Source organism: Caloenas nicobarica, chromosome 1 (genome assembly GCF_036013445.1).
Source record: "Caloenas nicobarica isolate bCalNic1 chromosome 1, bCalNic1.hap1, whole genome shotgun sequence".
NCBI classification, from domain to species: domain Eukaryota; kingdom Metazoa; phylum Chordata; class Aves; order Columbiformes; family Columbidae; genus Caloenas; species Caloenas nicobarica.
Genome location: NC_088245.1, coordinates 89607501 through 89632432, shown reverse-complemented (window position 1 = coordinate 89632432; position 24932 = coordinate 89607501). Strand labels below are relative to the sequence as shown.

The window sequence follows — 24932 nt, the reverse complement described above, 5'->3', positions numbered from 1 at the left end:
TTACTGAGACTAACAATATTCAATGAATATCAGTTAATTTTGCTCCTTTTTTGCAAACCCTTTCATTCTCCACTCCTGCTTGAAGCTGAAGATGCCACCCTGCTGTTCACAAAACTATGAGCTGGTACACAGAACTGACCTTTTTTGAATTTGCCACCAATCGTTGATTTGGGAGATAAAAGACATCTTGCTCTTTCACATGCCACTGAGATGGAGAATCTGCTTTTCTCCTTCCATTCTGCAAGGAAAGTCTGGAAAAGTGCTTTGTCACTTGCTACATCAATAATAGTGAAACTTTCAGTGCTTAAGGGAACAAGTGGAGAAACATCCTGAGATAGCTGCAGTGAAAAGCCTTGGTCTATAGTGGAATCATCTTTCATCTCATCAGCCTCAATTTGGTCTACAATCCCAGGACTGATTTGGAGTGTTTTTACCTGCTGCTCTGCATTGCCCTCGCTATTCTGCTGTGGCTGAATCAGCTGCCCTTCATCCATGCAGGCGACTTGTCTCTTCCTTGAAGACTTCACAGAGAGAGAAACAGAGCTTTTGGGAAAAAGCTTTTTTGGGGGTGTTGGAGGAATAGATGCGTTATTACTGTCTGGTGAAGGACAGGATGTTCTGTTGCTTCCCTTGAGTGGAAGTGCTATGCAGTCTGTTTTCTGAAGATTCGAGTCTTCTAGTTTGCTTTCTTTAACCTTGAAATAGCTTTTTAAATCCTGGCAAATGGGCAAAGGCTCCGGATGACAACGATCAGGTTCAAAAACTGGATCTGGCTCTTGATTAGTAAGAGGAGCAACTAACTTTTCTTTCAGACAGGAGCTTACTGAAACTGGTTCAATGCCTGAGGGACTAGGCCATTTGTCTAATACATCCTGCAATCCTGGGCTTAGTTCAAATGGGTGGTCAGTCCACACCACTGTATGGGTTTTCTTGTCTGGAGCGTTCTGGCTTCTCTGGTGCCTTGCACCTTGATGTGCTACCAAATCATTTGATCTGGGGTCATTGTTACACATCACTGGACTTCTTAATCCTGACTGACCGTCAAACGTAGAAGGAAGATCTTCCAGAAAAGACGGGGAGTTTGCATGATCTAAAACTTCGGCTATTAGATCAGAGAACGCTAGAGACACATTGTTATGCTGCGCAGGGTCCTCAAGCTCCTTCTGGTTGCCACTGACATCGAACTTATTCTGAACAGGCCTGGAGTTCTGCAAACGACGTTCTGGAGAAAGCAAAGCCCCTTGCTTCTCCACAGGTTCCTTTCTGTCAGCTCCTGTGATGTGAACAGCTGAAAGGTCACTGACGTTACTGAAGCTATCATCAAACAGCAAGCTATCACTCATATTCAGGCTTGTTTCGGGGACAGGGTGGCATTCTACTTGTACAATGTGCTCCCTACCAAAAAGGGAGGTTGCTTTATTAAGGTCTTTAGATGCAGTCTCCCCTTTCACTGCATTTTGGGTGTGGTAATCTTGTAGAAAACTGTGTAGCTGGGAGTCAGTCACTGAGAAATCACTTTCTTTAACGTAAGGTGCAGAATCTATTTCCTTCGTTACGGGCTGTAAATTAAGGCCTCTAGACTCCAAAACATTATTACTGCAGTGCTGAGCTGTGGTTTTTGTAATGTTATTTGTTGTGACAAGACTTGAAAAGCCCAGTTTCCTAACTGTTGCAGCCAGCCTTTCATCAGTAGCATTCTCAGTCCGTGAAGTGCTTAGTTTCTTGCAGATTTCCTGCCGTGGGATTGCTGCCAGCTTTGAACCTTGTATTCCCTGCTGTCCTGTAATTCCAGCTGCTCCCTCCTGTTTTATTATCATCTCAGTTTGAGTATCCAACTGGAAGCTGTCTTCAAAGTCTCTAGAGTCAGAAAACAGATTAGAGGATGGACTATCCTGACCATCACCTGCATCATAAACACCTCTGGATTTTATTAGAGAGTCTTTCAGAAAGTCCTTAGGATGACTGTTTGCTTTCTGCAGTGCTTCAGCTTGTAACAATATTCCATTGGACTTTTCGCTACCATTTTTGCCACCATTCTGAATCTGAACACGGCAGGGTTTATCCTCACCAGGACAAAAACGCACAGGCTTCTGTATCCTGCTGCCACTATGGACACGTCCATTTCCAGAGCAGCTGGCTGTTGCATTATGGTGATCTGCATCTAAAGCCATCTGCTGCTTACCAATCATCACCTCAGCACAGCTCTCATCTGTTCGCATTTTGTTTATTTTATTCTGCTTATCATCCATATTTTCATTTCTCTGTGTCCTACCACTAGCAGGTATCACTAGACTCTCTACAATATTACATGTCTCCACATCGGTGTGTGGAATACCCTGCAATGTAACAGATGCCTGAAAACATGCTCTCCCCTGAGGCATGCCTTCATTACTGATGGTAGGGTCTCTAAATAATCCTTCCATTTTATCTTTCTTCCCAAGAGTAATTGCCTCCATCTGTACAGAATTTGAGACTTGATGAGTTACAGACCCTGTTACCATAAATTCCTTATTATTTTGGTCTGAAAAACAATTATCTTTAGAGATCGTGGGGTGGAAAGCAGGAGGCTTTTGTGTGTCTACGCTAAGCATATTTGAATCTTCAAGAAGTGACCTCTGTAGTTTTGAAGCAGTATTTTTGTTCCTAGTCCGGTTTAAATGCATGTCCATACTTTTTATCAATCTAGAGGCTGAAGAATTTGTTCTCAATGTTGGTGTTTTTCCTTGTTCAGTAGAGAGTTCTGGAATTGCTCTCCCGGAATCCATCTTGGTTTTGACCAGAGAAATTCCTTCTACATTTTTATTATTTGTGCACACATTTGGCCGTTTTCTAGGACTGCACACAATATCACCATTGCCTTCCTCTGATCGAGCCTGTCTCCTGCCTGGGACTTCACTCTCAAATCTGGAGTTTTCTGTACTACTGCTTAGTCGCCTTTTATATCCCTTTTTAATATTTGATAAGTTTCCAGTTTGAGAGCCAAGGCCATTACAATGTTGAACTCTGCACACTTTTTTGCTTAACACCCTAGAAGACTCGGAAGACTGCCTTCCATTTGATCTATGTAGTCTGTCTTCCAGTTCTGACTCTCTGCTCATCACAGAGGATGTATCGGACTCGAGAAAAGACTCTGGGTTCCACTGCACTCCCATCAGTGCCAGATCCTGCTGGAGAAGTCCCCTGGCTTCCTCCACAATGAGGGAAGCTGCTTCTCTTTCAGTTAAGCCTTTCATTCCAGCCATCCAGATGCTGCGCACGGTCCGACGCTCCTCTGCTGACTCTTCGTCTTCATCCACAGCCCTACGAACACTACCGGAAAGGTAAAGGACAGACGTAAACATTCACACAGAATATAACAAACAACACAAGGAGCTGGCGCTACTCTGCTCTGCTCCCCTTTCAATTAGCTTCACAGCTTCCTAGCTTCACAGAAGCACTATATCCAAAATATAATGCACTTGATAGGAAATAACTGTTTCAGTTTTCTACATGTGAATTGATGTCAAGGAAAGATGTTACTGGCTGCACACCCCAGAAGCGCTCCCACGCTTCTGTGTCCAAACATGTACCCCAGATGAGTCCCAGCTAGGGCAAGATCCAGGCCTGAATCAATCCTGCTCCATGCACTGTTTTCCAAAGAACGAAAACTTCAGGAGCATGAACCAAACAGGTGTCATGGCACAGGCCAATAGGTACTTGATCAAGTCATTGCGCTAACATGAAAATAACCAGAGAATCTCAAATGATATACAGTAATAAACCATCAACTTCTTTGATTATATGGTGGAACTGCCTTTTAGAGGCAGCAAGAGGTCTCCAGAAAGCATTAACAATTCACCCAGGACTAATTAGTGCATTGAAAAGAGGAATGAGAAGAAAATTTAGATCTCACAAACTTATACTGCAAAGAAAAGATGCTTCTATTAATTTCAATATAATCATGGAATGACTGTGATCAGTCACAGAGACCCACATGTTATTTCTATCTAACATTCGGCATCAAGTCCCAAAAGGTTGCCATATTTAATTACAGGTTTCATCCTATAATTCTTCACCTTACGAACAAACTCCTTTACTTGACTTCTGGACTTACTGATTTCTCACCTTTTGAACGGTACTGAATTCTTCAGAGCAGTTGCCACATCATCAGGACTGGCTTTAGCAAGATCAGCTACTGTGACAAAGCCAGCATTGTAAAGCGTCCTAGCACGCTGTGCATTCAGCAGAGACACTCGTACCAGGTCACAAAGCTCCCTATGAACCCCAAAAGTGAGGCGGCTCTGGAACTGAGAGAGCAACAGCTCCATGTTGTGCCAGCCCAGTCGATTACAGAAAACCGTTACCATTCCTGGAACAAAGAAGTTACATCAGTGTCTTAACTCCAGGTCCAGTTCTGCTGAGCTGGGTTCATTTCCCCACTTCATGTGAACAGGCATTCATGTTACATTTCTCACCTTCCCATTACTTACAGAAACTAATTCATGTTTATTATAACTATGACTAGGAGCTGGTCTCACAGAACTCTAATCTAGAATTAACTAGTTTTTCAGTGAGGCAGAAATTCTGAATGACACTGCTTTTTCAAAGATGCTGATCTTTAAAGTGTGATGCACATGTATATCCTGTAACAGGATTCCTATGAACCAAACACACTGAAGAAGGCAGAACAAGCAGTGAAGGTCTTTGAGGAAAGCCAGCACTGATGTCCATAAGAGCAGAACTTCAGTTACCGAGAGCATCATAGGAGGTAGTAAAGCCTAGGATAAATGTCACAACAGCACATGGGAGGAGGAAAAGAGCAGGGAAAAGATAGTTTCTCACTCACAGATTGCATCTACAGAATATGAAAATAACTGAAAGACACAGCATCCCTCACTATTTTTACAGTGATTATAGAATACGACCTTTGTCATATGTCTTAACTATATGTCCTGTCAACAGTTATTTTACTTCCCAAATTACTTTTGTGAAAATTATTAATACTGGGAATAGAGAATTATGAAACTGCTCCAACAAAAAGTTATTTATACTACCAGAATTAATTTAAACTACTCTGCATCAGTTGGCGTGACCTTTTCATTTTGGGCCTTTGACTCATGCTGCAACCCACACACAGGGTTTCACAAGTTGAGCTAAATCTGTCTTGCAAATTGAAGGCCCACTTATGTAGTAATGGAGGACTTAGGCAATAGAAAAAAAAAAAAATCTCGGTCACATGGTGGGCTGTTACTTCTACTCCCACACGGTCCTCTTAAGGAAGTTAAGGTGACAGCTATCTGCCCTCTTATTATCTGGTGATAAATGACCCAGAAACTACTCACTCTGTTTTGAAAACTATAAACTTATACTTTCTGGCTTATTAACTTTGCAACCAGGAGAAAGCCATACTAAGTCTTAGAACCCCCAAACTTTACCCATGCTGAAAGGTACTCTTTCCTGATAGAGCAAAGCTTCAGAATGGACTTGTACTTAATTTCCATACTTACTACTGAACAAACTACATTCCTGCACAGTACACAGGTGATTTCTACAGACCTCAGCATGCTACACTAGTGCCTGATTCGACTCAGCCAGCCCCTTTCCCACAGCAAACTCTGTGGTTCCATCCCAAAGCAGGGGGAACCACAGATTAAGCTATAAAGCTGGAAGTTGTTTTACAAGACTGATTGTTGTCAGTACCACACTGTGGCTATCTTATCCCCTTATCTGGAAGGAAGGAAAACAGACTAGCCTAAGAGTCCCAGGGTATTTTGCACAGACAACTCACCTGCATAGGTGGCAGCAGATTGCTGCAAGGATTGAAGTTGGCCACGACTACAGCCATACTTCTTTGTCATATCCTTTAAGGGAACCTCACTGATCAAATCCAGAAGGGCAAGACTGGTGAAAAACCTGTGGAAGAAGTATACATGGAAATCAAATCATTATCCAGGTCACATTAGCACACACTGCAAAATGCACTGTGATAGCTAGGACAGAATGGTACTATAGCATTGCACACAGAAGAAACAGAGAAGATGGAATCCACAAACATCTTGTGCCAGCATTGTCTTCAGTTCAGAGCAGACCAGGTCTAGGTTCTCTGAGCTATCAGCTGTCTCAGCAAGGGAGCCAGTTCCTGAAAACAGACACAGAACCTGTCCACTCCATGTGTTATAGCCTCCAGTCTTTTCGCATTCACACCCATTTGTGACTACCTTTTGTGGATGGCCATTTGTCTGTGCTGTTTCTCTGTTTTAGCTATGATTTTGCCCTTTACAGAGCGAGCCAGAAAGCCTTCTTCAATCCCCACCAGTTCAGCCACACGTCTCATTGAGGCAGGCAGCTTCTCCCACAAGCAGAAAAACTGGTACCAATCAATTGTGGTCCACTCCTCATACACTGGGGTGACCTAATGAAAATAAGACAACGCAAAAAACTCTTTCAGAGAAACAAACAGAACAGAGCTCTGGGTAAACAAAAATACAGCCTAGGGAATGTGGTTAGAGCATCCTACACACTCCTCAGAGGCACTGAGTCATAACCATGCACCCTGAAGAAAGTAAAAGCTCTTCTAAACCAGGGGTTTTTAAAATATTTTTACTGATGAGATCTGACTCATATGGGTACTCGATTAAACAATTTGGAATCTTTGTCAGATTGCTCCCTCAATCCAAGGCACTAGAAGATTTTTAAGCCGCATCTTTATTCTCCTTTAACAAAACAAAACTTTATTCTTTTTTTAACAAAACTAACAGATATCTATCAACCTCTTAAAACCACTAGCAACCACACTAACCACTGTCATCGTCTGATAAAGTAGGACAGAACATAGAATTTGCTAGAAATTGCTGAAGCTTTCATTTACCTGAAGTACAAGAAATTTCAGCTTTTATTAACACTAATAAAAAAGCCATCCAAAGCATTCACACACTTTTAGACAGAAAACCAATTCTGTCATTGTTCAGTCAACACAGAGTCAGTTTCACTATGAGGAGACAAAATGTCTTTATATCTGTATCGATAAACTACAAGATTAATTACTTTGAAATAACTAGCAGTTATTGGAGAGCATTTAATATAACACAGAATATCAGATGCTGAGAAGAACAAGAGTTATTAAGGTGGAGGATTGTTTTATGTTTTTTGTTATGGATTTTTTTGTTTTCTTTTCTTTAAAAAAACCTCTTTTCCTAGCCTAGCAAATTTGGTTTTATCACCTTTCCTAAAATACAAGGTCTTGGAATTCAGTCTCATATTTGTATAAATAAAAAATTCAAGCATAAGAGAATTAAAAAGCATGATAGCAGATAATTTCCCTGTAACCCATAAGGAACACATGGAGAACTGTTCTTTAAAATAAAACAAAACCAAACCAACCCCATCAAAACTAAACAAACCTTCAGCCTTGAAAACTAACTGACTTGCAAGAAAGTATTTTAGGGTAGCTTAAGGGAAGATAATCTCAAGAACATTTTGTTCAACAGTGTATTAGACAAGCCGCAGCAGCTGCAATGTAAAGGGTTAAAAAAAAAAAAAAAAAAAAATCGCCATCACTGTCCCTACCCCAGAACAGGAACAAAAGCAATCCTTTTTTTTTTTTTTCTGTTTTGGAGATGCAAACAGGGAAAAAATACACTGGTGCATAATGATATAAATCAGTTCACTTTGTCTAGTAGAAACAGAACAAAATATAATGTGGTCCTGTAAAACAGATATGGGGACATATGGGACACTAGCAGATCCAACAACATCTATCAGCCAGTAACTAGGTTAATGAACACAGCAAGCAGAGACAGGCACCCTGCATCTCCTGCCTCCCCCTGTCCTCTAGCTCAACAACTCCTGTAACTGCGAGCATATTCTCCTCGGAGTAAACTTTTTTTTCAGGCAAGATGCCCAAATTTTGCCTTTGGTTTATCAGCCTGGTAAAGAGAATACACTTTACACTTCAGGAAGGTAAAGACCATTGTCAAATTTGGGATGACAATTGCATGATGGGCCTCTGGCGGTCATGGATCTTAAGATGTTCACTGCAACTCCATCTTGTTTCTTCACTAATCTTCACAGGTTCGTGGCCTCCTGTCCAAAGGTCCTAAATAGCGCTGCTTAGCTTTTTAAGTGTACATGCACATAAATCTTGATAAACTTTGACACACTTTCCCGTCAAAAGATTTAGCACACTCCTTCCTTTAGCCCTGGCAGCATCATCAGGCAAGTAAACTAAAATAGAGATAAATTTCACTGTTACTGAACCGAAGAAAGGCCCACACATAGGAAGAAAGCAGTGTTGTTCTCTGAGGCTTTTTTGTAGGCAAAATAGATGCTAAAACCCCAGAAGTTTTCTGAGTCTCCAAAAGTAATCTGAGATGCAATGTGCTGACCCCAAACACACAAAAAAGCCCAATTCATTTCATTAAGTGTCTCAGAAACCATTATCCTACTCCCCAAAGTTACAAAGTTCGGAAATCTTATGAACTCAGGAGTGACAACAATGGGCTTGGACAGACGTGCAACACCTGTCTACACAATAGACACTATAGGAACAGACTAGTTCTGAAGAACATTCAATTAAGAAACTTCTTCATGAAGGATGAGCTAAGCAAAGCACAAAACCCCTATGTTCCTAGAGCCCTCAAGAAGTCTGCATTGTGCTTTCTCTCCTTTCCTTAGTTTTGGCAGTACAAAACACAAAACAGAATGAGAACCTACCAAATAGACAATATGCAGATCATTCTCCAGAACAAAGCTTTTCATAGCTCGCTGCAGGTCAGCAAAGATTTCCATGGCTTCAGTTGGTGAAAGAGAAGAGGAAAGAGTAGCTGAGCCAAGATGTGTTGGATGATAAACCTTTGCTGCTAAGAAAAAACAAAACATAACCCACAAACATTTAAGTGCAAGTTTATATCTCATTTTCAGATTGCAAAGTATTTTACAGGTATCAATTCTACTAACTTTTCCTATTTGCTTTTTCAAAAAGAAATGGCATATTTCTCCATTCTGAAGACAGGAAAATGGAAACAATAAAAAGTTTAGACTTGCCTAGGTCTAAACTAGCCTTTTTCAGAGGCCAGATCACAAGCTTGGATCCCTCTAACTACTCAGACTAACAGCTGTGACAGCTATTTGAACAAAAATCACTGGAATCCCATCTGCCATCCTCCCTAGGAGTCACCATTTTGAGTATTTCTTTCTTCAGAACACCAAATATTTCCTATCATCTTTTCTTTAAAAAGAGATACCAAATAACCTGTAATGGGGATTCTTACTATTACTGTAAGAGTCTCATCCTTAGCGATTTTAAGAAAATAGCCAAAATCAGGAAAAAGTGCAACCATGTACACTAAGCAGTTCTAGAAGAGACTTGTGCTCTCTTAGCATGTACTCGTTCTTCTTCAGAAAGACAAAAATCATAGTCTATGGTTAATGTTCACAAATCCTGTAGTAAAAGTATGCTTTCTTTCAAGATATTTTGGGAATTTGTAGACTAGGATGCATCAGTGTTAGAGGTGATGTGCAGAGAGAGGCCTTTCAAGAACACATGCATGCGAAAATGTTAAAGTAGGTATAAAGACACCCTCCAGAAAGCCGAAGTAAGTCTTGATACACATGGTTCTTTAAAATAAAAACAAAAATGCAGGGAGGTTCTCATTTTAAAGTTACATTAAACATCTACACAGCTGCAGAAGGTTTACTGATTCGAAACTGCTAACTGCCCTTACTGGGAAGAACACCAGTGATACCTTTCACATCATTGCCAGAGTCCAGAACCTGAATGAATTCATTTTCTAGCAGCCACGTCACACAAGCCTCGATAGGTCCGGTCTGTGCTTTGTCTTGTGCTTTTTCGTTTCCCCACTTGCTTTCTTTCAAGCTGGATGCAAGAAGAGTGCAAGAAGCGTAGGTCTGCACGTCATCTGGGGTGTTGGCCACTCCACCCACTATGATCTGTTGAAGAAAACTACTTGCTCATATTGCCTGAGAAGCAATAGGACGGAACGTCAGATCAGAGAGCCAAAGAGACTGATCCATCAGATATCTAAGCTTTAAAGAACCAGTACGAGAGGGGAACATGAGGCAAAGCAGCTGCCACAGCTGCCAACCTTTAAGGCCTTTTCTTGGCAAGAAGCAAGACACCTCAGGTAGAAGTAAGAGGAATTATAAAATCTTATTTTGATAGCAGACATACATAGTAGCAATTTAGATTTGAGATTAGCCCTAGGGTTTTTGCTTAGCCAACATTGTGAAATACTTTTAAAAGGGTTAGAACACAAAATGTAATTTTCTGAAGACAAAAAGCAAACCAGGGAGGAGGAGTTCTCGTAAGGCTCTTCAGCATACTGGAGTTTTCTCTTAATAAATGTGAATGCTATACCCCATCATTGTTTTCCTGACTGAGTGTGATTTTTTTTCCCTTCGATTTTGTTTTTCATTTTTCACATAACCGCTTTTTCCTTGTCATTTCCATGTATGTGTCTTCCTTGAGATAGCAGAGTGTTTAACTAAAAACTTTCTTTCATGGTTTGAATGGACTTTTTTCCACGTCATAAAGCAACATCACCAGAAAGGAACCCCCATCTTTTAGATAGCTCTGATGTAGAAAAATGCGTTTAGAAATTCCATGGGTCTGATAAAAATTCAAAACCTATGGAAACACAACTTAGTGCGATGTATCACAGCACTTTTCACAAAAGATAGTAGGAGCAGTACAACAAACAAAATATATTTTAGAAGTCAAAGTTCAGTTCAAGTTCAAAAGCAACTTTTGAAAAGGAGATAAGCTCGCCTATGTGGAATAACATCCTTTTGGTCCTTTTTTACTCCTGTAGGAACTCTACAGAGGACAGCAGGCTAGAAGGAGCAAATGGGGTACCACATCTATTTTTTCACCAAAAATGTATTTACAAAATTTCAATCATTTTTGTGCAAAAGAGGTAGATAAGTTGAGGGGGGAAATAACATACTCTACAACGCTCTACAAATGTCATTATGGCCTAATTCAGTCTACAAAGTCTCTGGGATCAGGAATGTCCAAGCACCTCCCAGTTAAGACTTTCAGGTCATACAAGAAGTTTAAGAATTACACTTACTTATGCCTGTGGTTTGAGTAGATTTAAATGCAAAAGCAAAACTTAGTAACTCTTCTTTGACTGTGCTCACAACCTGATCTGCAAGAAGCAGAGACTGAAACACACCAAACGAAATGCTGAATACTGAAGCAAGCTGCCAGAACCAAGTAATATTCTTCTGAAGCTGCTTGGGTTGACAAGGGAAAAAACACAAGAAAAAGAAAGTGCACAGAAAACATTTGATGGTATCACAAAATAAACCATCCTACAAGAGTGCAAGCACAGTTCTAATTCCTCTCCACGTGTCCTGTACCTCAAGTATTGCTCTTTTCATGCTAGAAGCAACACCTTCCCCTTCTCTTCTAAGCAAACAACTGCAAACAGGCTTGAGAGATCCTTGAAGAAGAGCAGTTCCTTTTGATCTTTCTGAGGGCTTGCAAACTAAAATGCTCTCACCTTTAGGAAAGAAAAAGAAAAAAAAAAGAAAAAAAGTAATGACCTTATTATCGCATCTCAGCACTGTAATAGTAACAATTCATCAAGGACAAATTATTGGAATGGAAAACTGTAGGTATTTCTGAAAAAGCTAGATTAAAAAAAAAAAAAAACACCTTTGCAACCTTAAACAGTGTATATCCATTGCTATGTAAGAACTCCACAGACACATAATACTTAACTAAAAGCTCAGAGCAGAACAAACTTCAAAGTTACATTAGGCTGGTCAGAGTCTTGCCAAATCAGCTAAAGAGCTTCCATAGCTTCTCTCTGCATGTGCTTTCCTGCTGAACCCCTATTGCTTCTTGTTCTGGAATTGACTGGAACTATAATACACAATGACATCAATTTTTCTTCTGCACTACATCACTAAACTGAAAAGATTCTCAAAAGCAAGAACAAAACATAAAAGCTGCACAGCACTTCGACAGTTTGTGTTAAGTCAACCATCTTCCACTCCCAAAATGAAGTAACACATCTACTGAAGTAATTCAGAAACCCAAAGTTATTAATCTAAGTAACTACACATTCTCTGCATTTTCATATATGCATAAATATATATATACACACAAAATCTTAAGTATTGTGAATAGTTCCACTCAAAGTACATCTAAATATACCTTACCTTAAAATTCTCTGTCAGACATTGTTAATCTCTATCTACTGAAATTCTGTGTGAGACAAAAATAGGTCCCAGAGCCATGAAACAATAAAAATAATGGGCCAGTTCCTTTGATGAGATAATAGACTACCCATGGAAAATGCAGTGGTCACATAAAGGAGATTTTTTTTCAACAAAGCTATTGCAGAGAAACTAGGTCCCTGGGAGACACAGCTAGTTAGAAGTTTTGCCAGTTGGCACAAGATAAATTAATTATGCATAGGACAAGCTTGCCTTTGACTAAGGAGAGAGCATTAGATTTGAATTAGCTGGACGGTAAATATCATGGTAAGTTTATGATAACTTGTTAAGATTTAAGCGCACATAGTCTGGACGCCCAAGGTAATTTTGGTAGTGGGTATCTTAGTAAGATCATAGGAATGTTAAGTTATGATAAAACCATAGCCATGGTAATGCTACAGTAATTAGCAAATTCAGAGGTAATGAAAACACAACTGCACTGAAATTTAATGAACAGAATGAACTCTCTCTTGAAGTACTAGAGAAAGTTGAGAGGAGGGTGACAAAGCTGGTGAGGGGCCTGGAGCTCCTGAGGAGCGGTTGAGGGAACTGGGGCTGTTTAGCCTGGAGAAAAGGAGACTGAGGGGAGACCTTATTGCTGTCTGCAACTACCTGAAAGGAGGCTGTAGCATGGAGGGTGTTGGTCTCTTCTCCCAATTAGCAAGTGTTAAGACAAGAGGAAATGGCCCCAAGTTGCGGCAGGAGAGGTTTAGATTGGATATTAGGAAAAAATTCTTCACGGAAAGGATTGTCAGGCATTGGAACAGGCTGCCTAGGGAAGTGGTGGAGTCACCATTCCTGGAGGTGTTTAAAAGGCGTTTTAGACGAGGTTCTTAGGGACATGATTTAGTGCTAGAGTTAGGTTAGGTTATGGTTGGACTCAATGATCCTGAGGGTCTCTTCCAACTGAAATGATTCTATGACCCTATGATAATAAATATTGCAAATGCAGTATAGGTGAGTAACCACTTAAACGTGATAACACAAATGAATTACAGGATGAAAGACATGCTCAGAGGATGTGTGAAACTTTTGACATCTGTTGACTGTGCACGTTTGCCAGAGCTGAGAGTACCAAAGATAAACTGCCTGTAAGCATTGTTTTGTCAAAGCAAAGCTTATTTTGATTTTAGCAATAAAGAACATTCACTCATTTCATGTTCGGGTTCTGATGTAACCTGCAGTTCCCTCTGATATCTTTGACTCTTCAGTGTAATAAATCTAACAGAAGATGGGTATCCACTTGGCTCTACATTACCTGTCAGTTGCTCAAGACTTGGGGGAAACCCTTTCCCAAGATTCCCCTGAAAACTTAAAGCAAATAACTGCAGCCTAGCAAACAAGGGAAAAAAAATAAAAAGAAACTAAGCTGTTCTAAGATCCCTTATTGAACATTTCAGATGAGAGGGGAAGTCCAGGTTACACAGAATCACACAGAATCACACAGAATGTTAGGGATTGGAAGGGACCTCGAAAGATCATCTAGTCCAATCCTCCTGCCAGGGCAGAAACACCTAGGTGAGGCTACACAGGAAGGCGTCCAGGCGGGTTTTGAATGTCTCCAGAGAAGGAGACTCCACAACCCCCCTGGGCAGCCTGTTCCAGTGTTCCGTCACCCTGACTGAGAAGAAGTTTCTTCTCAAATTTAAGTGGAACCTCTTGTGTTCCAGCTTGAACCCATTACCCCTTGTCTTACTGTTGGCTGTCACCGAGAAGAGCCTGGCTCCATCCTCCTGACACCCACTCTTTATATATTTATAAACATTGATGAGGTCACCCCTCAGTCTCCTCTTCTCCAAGCTAAAGAGACCCAGCTCCCTCAGCCTTTCCTCATAAGGGAGATGCTCCTCTCCCTTAATCATCTTTGTTGCCCTGCGCTGGACTCTCTCCAGCAGTTCCCTGTCCTTCTTGAACTGAGGGGCCCAGAACTGGACACAATATTCCAGATGAGGTCTCACCAGGGCAGAGTAGAGGGGAAGGAGAACCTCTCTCGACCTACTAACCACCCCCCTTCTAATACACCCCAGGATGCCATTGGCCTTCTTGGCCACAAGGGCACAGGGCTGGCTCATGGTCATCCTGCTGTGCACCAGGAGCCCCAGGTCCCTTTCCCTGCACTGCTCTCTAATAGGTCATTCCCCAACCTATACTGGAACCTGGGGTTGTTCCTGCCCAGATGCAAGACTCTACATTTTCCCTTGTTATATTTCATTAAATTTTTCCCCGCCCAGCTCTCTAGCCTGTCCAGATCTCGCTGGATGGCAGCACAGCCCTCTGGCGTGTCAGCCACTCCTCCCAGTTTGGTGTCATCAGCAAACTTGCTGATAGTACACACTTTGAAGAGAGAGTTCAAGCCTTGTGATCGAGGCCGCAGCCCACGGACGGTGTGAGGCCGGTAGCGCCCCCCCGGCGCGCCGGGCCCGGGGCTTCTCGGAGTCGGGTTGCTTGGGAATGCAGCCCAAAGCGGGTGGTAAACTCCATCTAAGGCTAAATACCGGCACGAGACCGATAGCCAACAAGTACCGTAAAGGAAAGTTGAAAAGAACTTTGAAGGTTAGCATCAGACTAGACAAACACCAGAAGACTCTGGCTATCTAGGCATAAAACTCCATTGAAAGCAAAAAAAAAAAAAGGCCCTATTATATTTCTAGGTTTTATTCAGCAATATTGAACAGCTTTAGCTATTTCATCTTGGGAACACGACAGTTTTCATGAATGCAAAAATAATCCAATTCCATTTTCTAAAATTATGTTTTTAAATTTCCATCAAATCAGGAAAAAAACCCAAAACAACAACAACAAAACACAATCAAAACCTGAGATAATGCAATACTACAGTGTTTGGGGGTGAGGGGGAGGAAATCAACCCAACAGCATTTATCTTCTGTCAGCTGAATTTCATATCCACACGAGGTGTTTTTTCCAGCTGAAGTTGCTGTCCTCTACTCTCCCTACTCTATGAAAGAGTAGCAGCTGGTAATGCAGCTTTATGTTCTCATCCAAAAGACTCTGTGGAGTCGAAAAAAAATGGTACATTCATGAAGCTCATCAGCATAAAATCAACTGCTTACTGTGCAAAACATAGTCACATCAAAACTGTCAAAAAAGGTTCCTAATTATTGTAACTTGAAGAAGAAGAAAAAAAAGAAACATCAAGGAATAATGTAATTTTACACCTGCCAGCTACACTCAAGTGACGAAACCTGGAAAATTTCAAAATACAGCATGCAGCTGCCCTTTTCTTTAACACATAGGGATATCTCACAGAGAAACAGGTCGTAAAGCGTCCTGTTGCTATGCTACTCTGGCAAAAATAGAAAGTTAAATGTAAGAAGAGTCTGCTTACATAGGGATCCAGCAAGCACCAATCAAACCATCAGTAGGGCAAACCCCATTTCCTGCTTCTGTTGAACTTATTTTCTATTCTGGTTTTATATTTGTATAATCCAATTCTTCCAAACATCATCCATAAAGATAAATTTCCATTGCGAATTTAAAAAACAGGCAGGATTATTTTGTCAAACATCAATCATAGAATAGAATCATAGAATGCCCTGAGTTGGAAGGGACCCACGAGGATCATCAGTGCTGCTGTACACATGAAGACACCATATTATGTATGAACTACTGTTCATATTTCCCTGTCTCTCTGTTGCATTACTACATTCAAGATCCATAAAAGTTATGGTTAAGTTTAATGAAAGTTTAACAAATCCAAATCAAAACTTCAGAAAACAGAAGTTTGTCAAATTGTGGTTGTAGACTTTAAACACTTTTTACATTTTAGGTCTGTCCAATGAGTTTACTGTAAATTTTCTCACTGAAATTGTAAACACTTTAGTAAACTGACCAGGGATCACAAAATTAAGGCAAATGAACTGAACCTTAGAATTTAACAAGAATTCAAAGGAGAAAATAGCCTGTTCTTGAGGTAACTGACATGTAAATACCCAAGTACGTCTCATGCAGTGAAAAGAATCCCCTGGGAATTACAATTTCTACTCCATTAATACCAAACAAATTCATCTTGATTAACTTAATCATACTGAATACCAAAGGAATTCATCATGATTAGCCACTAATTGCAAAGCACTGCCCTGGATTTAATCAGGTGAACGCCATTCTTAGAGAATGTTAATAAAGCCTCTGCTTACCCTCTGTGTCTACTCCTTTCCTGCCAGCCCTTCCAGCCATCTGCTTGTAAGTGAGCATGTCCAGCAGTTTGCCACAAAACATGGGAGTTCGTATAATTACTCGGCGTGCAGGCAAATTCACTCCAGACGAGAGCGTGGAGGTTGCTGCTAGGACTCTAATCAAGCCTTGGCGAAAGGCTCCTTCAATGATGTCCCGTTCATCAGAAGTAAGACCTGAGGAGAGACGACTTTTACAAACCCAGTAATGGTGAAACTGAATTTAAGAGCTAATGGTATAGTATAGGTTGGGGAATGACCTCTTAGAGAGCAGTGTAGGGGAAAGGGACCTGGGGGTCCTGGTGGACAGCAGGATGACCATGAGCCAGCCCTGTGCCCTTGTGGCCAAGAAGGCCAATGGCATCCTGGGGTGCACTAGAAGGGGGGTGGTTAGTAGGTCGAGAGAGGTTCTCCTTCCCCTCTACTCTGCCCTGGTGAGACCTCATCTGGAATATTGTGTCCAGTTCTGGGCCCCTCAGTTCAAGAAGGACAGGGAACTGCTGGAGAGAGTCCAGCGCAGGGCAACAAAGATGATGAAGGGAGTGGAGCATCTCCCTTATGAGGAAAGGCTGAGGGAGCTGGGGCTCTTTAGCTTGGAGAAGAGGAGACTGAGGGGTGACCTCATTAATGTTTATAAATATGTAAAGGGTGGGTGTCAGGAGGATGGAGCCAGGCTCTTCTCGGTGACAACCAATGATAAGACAAGGGGCAATGGGTGCAAACTGGAACACAGGAGGTTCCACTTAAATATGAGAAGAAACTTCTTCTCAGTGAGGGTGACAGAGCCTGGAACAGGCTGCCCAGGGGGGTTGTGGAGTCTCCTTCTCTGGAGACATTCAACACCCGCCTGGACACTTTCCTGTGTGACCTCATCTGGGTGTTCCTGCTCTGGCGGGGGGATTGGACTAGGTGATCTTCTGAGGTCCCTTCCAACCCTAACATTCTGTGATTCTGCAATACTGTCAAACAAGGGGAAGAACAAACAAACTTAAATGTACGTTCGCCATTCAGTGTTAGGAACTCGAGTCGCAACACTACCTCAGTTAACTTCTTCTGAACCTTAAGCAAAGCAAAATCTCACCGTTAAGTTTTCATTATTCAACTGACAGTAACAGTTATTAACTAGCTTTTCTATAGTGCTTGTATGTGTTGTAGCAAGATGAACAACTATTCACTACATATCTACACACATTGCAAGTAAATAAGTAAAGAAATAAAATAAAAAGAAAACTGGATGTAACAAGCACAGTAGGGAACTAGGATTTAGTCATTTGCCATCCTGACCCTGGAATCCTTCTTCATCATTTGCATTCTAAGTTACAGAGGGTATCTTTCTACATTTCCTTATAGGCTTCAGGCCAATTTTGTTCCTGAGAAAGAAATCCACACTCTAAAAACATTTGGAATTATTCCCCCTACATATTCAATACCATAGCTACAGTTCTCTCTTCTCGAGTCAGTCCTTTCCCTCAGTGGATCAACAGGTGACATACACTATTACTTACTTAAATAAGAAACAAAAGATGTAGCCAGGAGCATCCGCAGCACATGCTCTTTTAATTTTTATTTTCATTGTTATATTTGTTATATTTCTTCTATTTACTCATCTATTTCACTATTAAGTTGAGGAAAATTGCTCTGAAACACTCTGGCAGCTTTAGGGACAACCTGAAAACGCTTGGGCGGCAAATCAGCTAATTTTTCGGGCATTTCACACACACACACACACACACACACCAAAGGTGTGTTTTAAAAATTGCTTTTATATAATACAACAAAGAGAAGATTTGTAACAGTTAGTGAATTAAACTCTTCAGCCACAATAAAAGAATTCAGGTTTTACCTCTAACTGTGAGATTCTCGAGGCATTTTAATTCAGTCATAAACTACAGAGGGCTTCAAAAAGCAACTGGTAAATTGCTGGTAACTACAGCAAAAAGAACCCATATGATTTAGAGAATTCAAGACCAAGATATTCAGGAATACCTGCATGATGAAATGCCACTCCCCATGGCAAAGTACGTTGGAGCACAGAGTCCAGGCCTGAGATAGAACGCTTTAGCTGATCCAGAACCTCATTGATCCCTTCTCTGTCCACAACAACTGGGGCAAGGGCTGAGTTTTTTGAAGAACCTTGAGAAAATATTTTTATAGTTTTTATTAAAATTAATTTTCATTAAAGGCAGTGTGCATATTACAGTCTTCTATTAATTACTTTTCTCTTACTCTCAGACTGTTGCAAACTGTAGAATTCCCTGGCAATGATGTCTGCTAGCTTCTCACACCAGTTCTTGGATGGACAGAAAAGCAGGACTGAATGGCCTTCACAAACAGTCTCATAACACAGGCTCACAACATGGTCTTCATCTCCCTGAATTGAGACAAAATATTTTCAATGCACTCTCACACTGAATGGGGTTTGTAAATGCCATCACTCTTCTGTGTCACAGTAGGAATCTTCTACTTCAAGTCAGAAAGAGGAGCAAACAAAGAAGACAGAGCACTGTTCTGTTAGTTTCTGTCTTGCTTTAGGAAGCCCAAGCACTAGAATGACCACACTGTTGAGGACAGCCCTAGATCTACCTATGAGTAAATTTAAGGTTTGACATCTTGCTTTCATAAATCTGTTTCTGACTGAAGGCAACATGGTACACAAAATACCACTGCAATCTCCATGTTATGGCTGACAGCAGTGGGGAAGAACTAGGAAGAGCCTCAAGTGAAAACAAATAAGGAAAACTTATCAACTAGGATGTCCAGACTAAAAGCATGAGATGTAGTTATCTGAGCATCCCCAGCAAGATGCACCCAGGAAGCACTGCTGACCAAAGACTGCAGGCGATCAGAGCACAGTGGAAGGCTTTTATGGATACTTAAATGGATGTGCATACAAAACCCTACTGTTTACAGCTTGCCTTTTTCATTTTGAGATCCTAAGAGAGTTCCTGCAACTGATCTGTTTTGGTTGGCTAAGCCAGATTCTCTTCCAGCAAGCAAGCCAAAGGAGGAAGAGAAAAAAGGCAGGTGTATAGTGAGAAATAAAAAGCACTGAAATGCAAATGAAAGCAGGGGACCAATGGCAGAAACTGCATATACACATCAAAAGCTTGGTAAGGATCCAGTCAAATTCAGCAGAAGTGGTAATGTCATAGAGTTCCCTTTCCTCATCCAGTTTTAGGCACAGAAGACTGAATATACAGTGACGGATTTCTAGCCCAAGAGGATCACCTGGTCTTATAAAATAAGCCAACTCCCTTAACTGCTGAGTCATAAGCCCAGTTTAGTTCCTTCACTTAATTTAGTACCTACCCAGAGCAACTACTTAAAAATATCCAGAAAAGGAGATATAACATCATCTTCTCGATATGACCACACAGAAGCAAGCTTTCAGATATTCTTGTCAAAAAAATTGAACTTTGTTTCAAGGATCCTTTTTCTTTCTTTGCTGTGGTACCATGCTACTGACAACAGAATGTTTGCGCACAATGAGAACTGGGCGCAAAATGCTCCAAAATACTGCTGGTATTCAGGCCATACTGTCCAACTACTACAGTAGTACTACACAGAGTGGTTGAAAGGACCGGGGAGAGAATTCACCCTTCAAAGACTCCACAGAAAAGGAACCTACAAGTAGAAAGTGCAAATTTGCCATTCCTATCCATTTGGTTCTTCCAAATCATTATAGTACATTACCCTTAACTTTTCATATCCTTTTCAAGTGTGCAAAAGGACTAAAAATTGAAAATAGATTCAGAAGAATCAAGATGGATATCTGCCTTTTGATCACAGACAAAATTAGATCATTGAGCAGTTTAGCATCAGCAGGTTCAATACCAGATTTTAATGCAAATACATTCTCCCAACAATTAATGCAAATTCCTTGGCCTAACCAGGAAACAGCTTCAGTTATGAAAGTGAAGTAGATTCCAGGACACAAGATAGGGTGGTGGGTAAGGGAAGAATTAAACTCTTTATACCTATCAAGTGCTCAGAAACAAGATAACTGCAAAGTCAACTTTGTCTTCAAGTCAGATTCAAGAAACTTCAACATATCAGTGTGTTTTCGTTTGGTTTTTGTTTAAATCAATAGAAGACAAAAAAAAAAATTGTGCTCAGTTCAAGCATACAATCTATGATGTAAACAACAAAGTCGGGAATGTTATCTATTAAAAAAAAAAAAAAATCATACCAGTAGCTATCTTTTTAACTTTAGCTGTACAAAAGGTGTTATCCCAAAACCGCTGCTCAGAGTTTTGTTACCTTCAGTTGAAGCTTGGGCTGGAATTCTCGCACTAAATTCATGGAGGAGTCATAAATGTTGCTGCCAATTTTTACCCACTCCTTGAGGGGTACAGGGCGAAAATCCGTGCAGTATAGCTCTGCATCTAACCATGAGGCTAGGAGCCCCAAGTTAGGGAGGGTAGCACTCATGCCAACTATCTGTATCCCACCAAAACTGGGACTGGTCATCTTCGCCTGTCTGGAAGTGGTTAAAAGAAAACGCAAGTTAGTGAGAACACAGGCTACTCTTCTGGAAAACAGGGTTTAGAGAAACTAACTCAATCTACTTCCAGTGTCTAAAGTGCAAAGGTATTTTTTTTCAACTTCTTGACAAAGAAATAACCCATACTGTGCTCCTAGCAAACACAATGTCAGGTTATGCATTGATAACAAGATAATTCGACTTTTTATCACTTTGAACCTCAACTTTAAGCTTCTTTAGGTACAACAGCCATAAACTGACTGCATATTTGGAGAAACTGAAAACAAACAAATAAATCAAGTATTTCTTTGCCATTAACAAAAACATGGAAATAAAGGAATGGTTCAGTCTCCACTGCAGTTTTTCTAAGCTTAAATGCCTTTCTTAAAACACTTCCATTTGTTTCAATTTCAAGACAAATAATACTAGACACACATCTTCCTAGAGCTGGGAACCAAAGTCCTTAGTTCAGCAAAGAAGAAAACAGCTTCAGTTCTCAAAGTGCTAAACAGCAGCTTCCACTAAAGGCAGTAAGAAGTAATGGACTCTTAACAGACCTGAAAAGGCAAACCGTTAATTTAGATACCCAAATGTATATTTTAATTCAGACTTTTACATCCACACAATAGGGGTTTTTTAATGCTCCTAAGCCTCCATTTGGAAAACTACTCATTTGCATTGCACTGAGACACAAATTGACACTTTAAAAAATAAAAAGGTCTGACAAATCAACGTGAGCTCAGAAACAGCCTGAACCTTCCTAGAAGATCCTGGTAATCTTGGCAAAGACAAGATAGAGGAAACAAGACTACCTAGAAGCTGGAGTAAAAAAGGCTGGTCACTGATGAGACAGAAATAAGGAAGATGTGGAGAGGCAGACTCTATTATCCAAGCTCTTCAAGCATTTGCTAGTACAGCTCCGCCATCTAGGTTGCAGATTTTTCCCCCTAAAGCAACTTTTGACCTTCGAGGATTAAAAAAGTTCCAGCTCCACCACACACTCTTTGACTGGGGAGGAGAAAAATCTGCTGCAGAATTTTGGCTGGGGGTGCAAAAGTCTCACAGAGAAGTGAGGGCACCCACGCTGGCAATGGCCATCAGAGAACATTCTCTTGATGCAAAGACACAGCCTTATACTTCAGTGGGACACCCAGCTAACCACTTAAAAAGCTATTCAAAGCACTGGTCATTCTGATAATTGGTCAGGCTGGATAGTGTTGAAAGGATCTGGATCAAGGGCCTCCCATTAAATAATAGGAAAAAAAGCATGGCAGACTTGGGAGGACATTTGAAAGAAAATGTGGTCTTCAACTCCAGGAATCTCAAGTGGATTCCAAAACAAAAACAGCAGCCACCTCCTTCATGTCAGCAACTGTCAAACTGACTAGGATGGAGAGATGGAGAATCTAGGCCCTAGCGCCCATATGGTGAAGGCTGAAGTACTGTGTCTTCCCAGGAACATTCCTTGATGCATCTGTCCCCTTTTCCCTGACAAATGTTGCTTCTTTCCTCCTTCTTCAATGCAAGGGAGGAAAGCAGAGAGTGGACCTCCACCTGTGCTGCAGCTGCATGATAAGCCAAGGTAAAAGGAGTGGCAACGCCACTCATGCTGCTCTGATACTGGCTTCCAGGACTTATAGGGAGAATATCAGAAAAAGTCAGAGGTGATTAAACCCAGAACACTGCTGGATCCTGGAAACATGGCTAAAATGTCCAGTGGAAAGCCAATGTAGAAACAGCACTTCCCTCAGGACTGAAGAGGTAGCCTGTGCTTAGCCCAGCACTGGTCTGACTCACAAGACAGGAAGCAGCAAACTGGCAAAATCTGGCTTCTGGTGCTGAGGGAACAGTTGATTTTGACTCTTCTCTCAGCACCACCAATAAAGATTAAGAAGATCAATACAACATCTCCTCCATCTGCCTTTGTCTGTTTCAAGCACTATGGTGCCACTGGACAGTTTGGTGCTGGGGATCTAGATAATGAATTCTTAAAAGCCTCTAAAATTCTTCTGAAACATCTAATCTGTTCCCCAGTGTCCAATCAGTTGTGCTACAGCCAAGAAACCATGCAACCACCGGGCTATCACATGTTATAAGGAAAACCACAGGTCACCCTGACCAATGCTAACCAAGTAGGCTATTGGCACATCCTGTCTTCTGATCAATTCGCCATTGACAAGTTAACAGCACGCCCAGTCTTCCACAATACCTGAACATTTCAGTAGCATAAACACCCTGTTCCATGAAACACTGCAAAATTAAGCAGGGCAAGTCTGCTAGGATTTAAAAAAAAAAAAAAAAAAAAAAAATCAAAAATCAAAGTTTTAAAAAAATTTAAATAGGCTAAAAAAGTAAATGAAAGCTTCAGCCTTATTTCTTTTCCTGAGGGAATGAATCCCATGGTAGCACACAAATTGAAAACCATGAGGAAAAGAGGTTTTGACTACAACAGCAGGCCTCTGAGAGGTAGTGTGATGAGACCTTAATAACCAAAATAGTCTAGGTCATCACCCTCATAAAAACCCTAGAGGTAACCCAAATTTCCAGTTGCCCATAGAACAAAATATTTAGAGCTACCATAATTTAGCATCAAAAGACAAACATCCTGGTCTACCCACCGTTTTGCAACCTTCTCTGTAACATATATAACTTTGGTCAGAAGGAGTTCCAGCAGATATCCTCGATGAGAGTCTCCCAGCATGTGCAACTCATCCACAACCACCACTCCTGATAAAGAGAAGCACTCAGGTTATGTCTGTCAAAACTCCAAACTAAGAACAGATAGCCTCAATCCTTTCATATTCCACATGATGAACTGAAAATTATATTCGTAAATCCAGCTGTGCTTTCCAACACCACTATGGCTTCCTTCTGTCACTGATCCTTCTGAGAGACAAATCGTGACCAATGTCATGACATTTCACATCCCCCACAACATCACACACACACAATCAGCTTTTCAAAAATAAAAATAAATAGGCTGAGTTGTTAGTCTGGCCACCACACGAAACAGTATTGCAGCATCTATACTGTAACAGTGTAAGGTCTTGCATGTGGGAAAACATAATCCAGAAGTGCAGCACAGGCTGGGATCTACCTGGCTGGGGAGCAGCTCTGTGGAAAGGGACCTGGGGGTCCTGGTGGACAAGCAGCTCAGTATGAGTGAACAGTGAGCTGCTGCGGCAAAGAAAGCCAACAGGATGCTGAGCTGCATTAGCAAGGGCATCACCAGCAGAGACAAGGATGTCATTATCCCACTCTACTCAGTGCTTGTCAGGCCACACCTGGAACACTGTTCAGTTTTGGTCCCCGCTACACAAATAAGTTGTGGACAGGCTGGAGAAGGTCCAGAGAAGGGCCACAAAGATGATCAAAGACTGGAAAGCCACCATTTGAGGAAATGGTGAGAGATCTGGGCTTGTTCAGCCTTGAGAAAAGGAGGCTTAGGGGAGACCTTATCACCATGTACCAGTATTTGAAGAGCGCGACAAAGAAGATGGAGACTCTCTTTTTACAAGGAGTCACGTGGAAAAGATGAGGGGCAATGGGTACAAGTTACTCCTTGGGACGTTCCAATTGGACACAAGAGGGAAATATTCCACTATAAGAACAATCAGCTATTGGAATAATCTCCTCAGGGAAGTGGTGGATTCCCCAACATTGGACACTTTTAAGATTCAGCTGGACAGGGTGCTGGGGCATCTTGTCTAGACTCTGCGTTTGCCAAGAAAGTCGGGACGACATGATCCTTGTGCTCTCTTCCAACCTGGTATGGTATTCTATGATCCAGGGTATCTGGAAAGGAACATTCTAGCACCCAAATAAACTCATCAAAAGCTTTGTTGACATCACTGTCTTAGTTAAAAACATCACTCCTTATTAATACGGTAATGTCAGAAAAAAAAAAAACCAGAGCAGATGTAATTACACTGGCATAGCCTGCTTCCTGTTGTATCTTTTCCCACTAACCAAACTTGAATGAGCTCTACTATTTAGCTTTGGCTTTCTAATGAAAAAAATCATTACATGATTGC

The 24932-nt window shown here is 41.1% G+C and overlaps 1 protein-coding gene across 1 annotated transcript in view; it reads right to left on the bottom strand.

The window, feature by feature from the left end:
* POLQ (DNA polymerase theta) overlaps nucleotides 1–24932 on the bottom strand; it is a 55208-nt gene that overhangs the window by 21164 nt on the left and 9112 nt on the right. The window contains exons 5-16 of the mRNA XM_065646733.1: nucleotides 23517–23625; nucleotides 20676–20895; nucleotides 18642–18786; nucleotides 18402–18548; nucleotides 16380–16592; nucleotides 11362–11504; nucleotides 9723–9927; nucleotides 8692–8834; nucleotides 6198–6391; nucleotides 5768–5892; nucleotides 4105–4348; nucleotides 136–3309 (exon numbers count right to left, since the gene is read on the bottom strand). Coding sequence (XP_065502805.1) covers nucleotides 136–3309; nucleotides 4105–4348; nucleotides 5768–5892; nucleotides 6198–6391; nucleotides 8692–8834; nucleotides 9723–9927; nucleotides 11362–11504; nucleotides 16380–16592; nucleotides 18402–18548; nucleotides 18642–18786; nucleotides 20676–20895; nucleotides 23517–23625 — 5062 coding nt within the window. The remainder of the gene's footprint in view (nucleotides 1–135; nucleotides 3310–4104; nucleotides 4349–5767; nucleotides 5893–6197; nucleotides 6392–8691; nucleotides 8835–9722; nucleotides 9928–11361; nucleotides 11505–16379; nucleotides 16593–18401; nucleotides 18549–18641; nucleotides 18787–20675; nucleotides 20896–23516; nucleotides 23626–24932) is intronic.